The 3,636-nt window shown below is 41.1% G+C and overlaps 1 protein-coding gene across 1 annotated transcript; it reads left to right on the forward strand.

The window, feature by feature from the left end:
• Positions 1–59: 59 nt before the first annotated feature.
• On the forward strand, positions 60–3,619 carry SARC_05126 (STE/STE11/CDC15 protein kinase; the record flags this gene model as incomplete). Its single annotated transcript, XM_014301019.1, has 7 exons — positions 60–95; positions 162–296; positions 1,028–1,122; positions 1,858–1,942; positions 2,235–2,316; positions 2,624–2,710; positions 3,426–3,619. The coding sequence occupies 7 exons, from the start codon at positions 60–62 to the stop codon at positions 3,617–3,619; spliced, it is 714 nt and encodes a 237-aa protein (XP_014156494.1).
• Between the last annotated feature and the right edge of the window lie 17 nt (positions 3,620–3,636).

The raw sequence follows: 3,636 nt of genomic DNA on the forward strand, positions 1-3,636 counted from the left end.
TTCTATATATATATTTCTATATATATTATATATATATATATATATATAGATATATTCTCATGGTAGACAATCAAGGATCTATATCAGTCCTATATGTATATTCATATCCTATTATACTTTATTTCATTATTAAACTTACTTGCTTTTGCCTCTCTGTGTAGCTGTTGGGGGATTGTATTGGTAAGGGTGGGTTTGGAGCCGTGTACAAAGCACTTAACACAACCGATGGCAGTGTGGTTGCCGTCAAGAAAGTTAAGATCGGAAAAATGTCCAAACAGAAGCAGAAGACGATCATGGTATGTCAAATGGAGACTGGTGTGTATAGTCCAATACTCTGTTTGTTCACGTCTCCTGGGTTTAAAGCATACAGGGTTTAAGGTTTTCAGGGCGTCGATCAGTAAAATGACCAATCAGGAGCCGACGACGATCCTGATATTTCAAATGTGGACTAGTACAAATAGTACCATAGTTTAGAATTAGTCTACAATAGGTTGGTGGGTATCCTTTTAAAAATTCTAAATTCATGAGTTTGCTTTCAAGTACGTGTAACTGTTTCGTAGAAAGTCCGCTATTGGTCACAACAATGTGCTCTGTCACTATGTGACGTATATAGTTTAGGGGTTTAGGTGTGTGACTGCCACTTCCCCACACCCCGCCGTGCCATATTTACTTAAACGCACGTACTTGACATCCCATAGAGTATGTGGCTTCGAAATATCCAATGTTAAGGCTGTTTTATTGATCTATATAATACAACTGTTTTTACTTTTACTTTAAATATACTTCTATATTGAAGCTGCCCTATTCATGTTAAATGTGACATTACAGCTGATTTATTCATCTGACAAACCCGTACACATACACAGCATCGAGTGTATTTTACGGCTTGTCGCAGAAGTACGTGCCCAAATTTTGTGTTTATGGTATCCCGATGCTCATGCCAGTTCGGTACATACTAGCATTCCTAACAGAGATCAACATCACTAACGCTAATAACAAAGATTAACATCCCTCACATTATTCACAGGGTGAGATTGAGCTATTGCGCACATTGAAGCATCCCTCCATTGTGGAGTATCGTGGCTATGTGAGGCAGGGCGAGTACCTCAACATAATCCTTGAGTAAGTGGCGATACATGGGGTTTGAGTCCTAAACCTTATAAACCAGGTGCATAGTTTTGAGTCTTATACCCTATAAACCAGGTGCATAGTTTTTGAGCCCTAAATCCTACAACGTAGGTGCACAAGGGCAAGCACCTGCCACAGAAATTCTACAGAAGTGACCTGATTCGGTTGTTGAGGTTTTAGGACCCCTGAGTAGTGTGCGTTCATATTATATGTAGACACCATGCGTGAGTGTGGTAGGGTTTAGGGTTTTAGTCTTCAGGAATGTAATATGCCCGCATGTTCCCACGTGGTCAAAACCCTAAAACCCTAAGCGTACCAACGTTTCACAAGCGCACAATTTGCTCGGCCACACTGTTTGATTGGGAGTGGGGTATAGTCCCCTGACAGTCAATTCTACGACACTCACGCGCATTTATGATTTCGGAAAGTTGCATGTTCAACTGTTGTGTCGCGATACTTGGTACTAGTTCGCACATTATATTTGTCAAGAGGTTTTAGGGTTTTAGGGTTTTTAAAACCCCCTGATTCATTTTCTTTTCTGTAAGCAGTGCAGTTGACCTTGTTGGGTTATTTAGGTTGATTCTCGCATGTCTTTGTTGTGATTGTCTGCTATATATAGACACGTGGAAAGCTTAGTTCGTCATTAGAATGTGTATATATTACTTATTTCGTCACATTTGTATTTTAATCCACATTTGTATCTTAATTGTCACATATTTGACGGTATAGGTACATTGAGAACGGATCGCTACAGAGTATCATGAAGAGGTTTGGGCAGTTTCCCGAGAGATTAATTTCCGTCTACACCAAACAGGTGGGTGGTATGCTACAACTTTTAGGCTTTTATGGTTTCAGGGTTTAGGGTTTGGCTAACACGTCATGGAAGTTATACTGATATGTCAGATATAAAGTGTTTCATATCTCAACTCAATGGTTGCTGTTGCCAATGGAAAGATGCACACAGAACATAATGGTTTCTAGGGTTTTTACCAAAACCCTGCACGTATCATGAGGCTGTACATGTCAAACCTCACCTATATTCATTTTCCTAAACTTTGAGTCGGCTATTTATACTCATTACGAATTGGCGTATCCCAATATCACAGGTATTGGTGGGTCTCACTTATCTGCACGACCAGGGTGTGATTCACAGGGACATCAAAGGGGCAAATATTCTCACCACAAAAGGTAATGGCTTATACATATATATATGTCAATTACTATGCAACCTTAGTCTTGCACTATCTATCATTAAGACCCCATCCTACTGGGTGTATGCAATCTTCGTATATTCGAGCATGTGCCAATACTCTGAGATCTACAATTGCCTTCTCCAAGTATATGAATGTTTTAGGGTTTGGTTTTGCCTTCTCCAAGTATATGAATGTTTTAGGGTTTAGTTTTGCCTTCTCCAAGTATATGAATGTGGTATCACAAACACACCCTGTTCTGCGTGCACTCACACGGTCTTCTTTATTGATAACTCTCTCTGCAGCCGGGACGGTTAAGTTGGCTGATTTCGGAGTGGCAACCCAATTGCAGGATCAAGAGGAAGGGTCTGTCGTTGGAACGCCTTATTGGAGTATGTGCAATGGTTGTCTGTGCTGGAAGTCGTATACTTGTACCAAGAACCGTCCAGAATCTTTAGGGTTTAGGGTTTTTAGGGTTACTAAAACCTTAAAACCCTAGAATCGGCTTGCCTGTGCTGAAGGTCGTATGGTTGTATTATGACCCGTCTAGAGACTTATGGTTGCAGTGTGTTGTGAGTCAATTGCCACAGATCGTACGACGGGATAGTGCGCCATTGGTATAACTGTTTACAATGAACAGCTATTTACTAGTTCTGTCTCATTGTTACGTTATTTTCTCACGTATGACAAAATAATGGCGCCTGAGATCACCGCGCTGCGCAGGAAACGAGGAGTGTCTGACGAGGTGGGAGTATGGGGTATTTATATAAGCTACTCTATCATAATACATATGTCACATTTCCTTATTTCCTTGAGTACTCTTATTTCTACACATATGGTAAAATAGTGACGTCTTGGATTGTCTCGCTGTGTTGAGAAGGTCACGTGCCTGATGAGTGGAGTACGAGATACTTGCACACCACTCTACCACAACAGATATTGTCATACTTTGTACCCCTTCATCTATCCCTGTTTCCTCACATATCCTTATTCTCATATTCTTATTTTCTCATATCCCTATTTGCTCATATCCCTATTTTCTCATATCCCTATTTTCTCGTATCCTTATTTTCTCATATCCCTATTTCCTCACCTATGACGAAATAGTGGCGCCAGAGATCATCTCGCTCTGTGGCGCTCGCGAGGTGTCGGATGTGTGGAGTGTGGGATGTACTGTGGTGGAGCTGTTGACTGGCAACCCTCCCTACTTCAACCTAGCACCAATGCCTGCACTCTTCAGAATTGTCCAGGACGACCACCCGCCTATACCCAGCACAGTGTCACCCGTGCTCATGGTATGACGAATGAATTATATATC

Source organism: Sphaeroforma arctica, assembly GCF_001186125.1.
Source record: "Sphaeroforma arctica JP610 unplaced genomic scaffold supercont1.316, whole genome shotgun sequence".
NCBI classification, from domain to species: Eukaryota; class Ichthyosporea; order Ichthyophonida; genus Sphaeroforma; species Sphaeroforma arctica.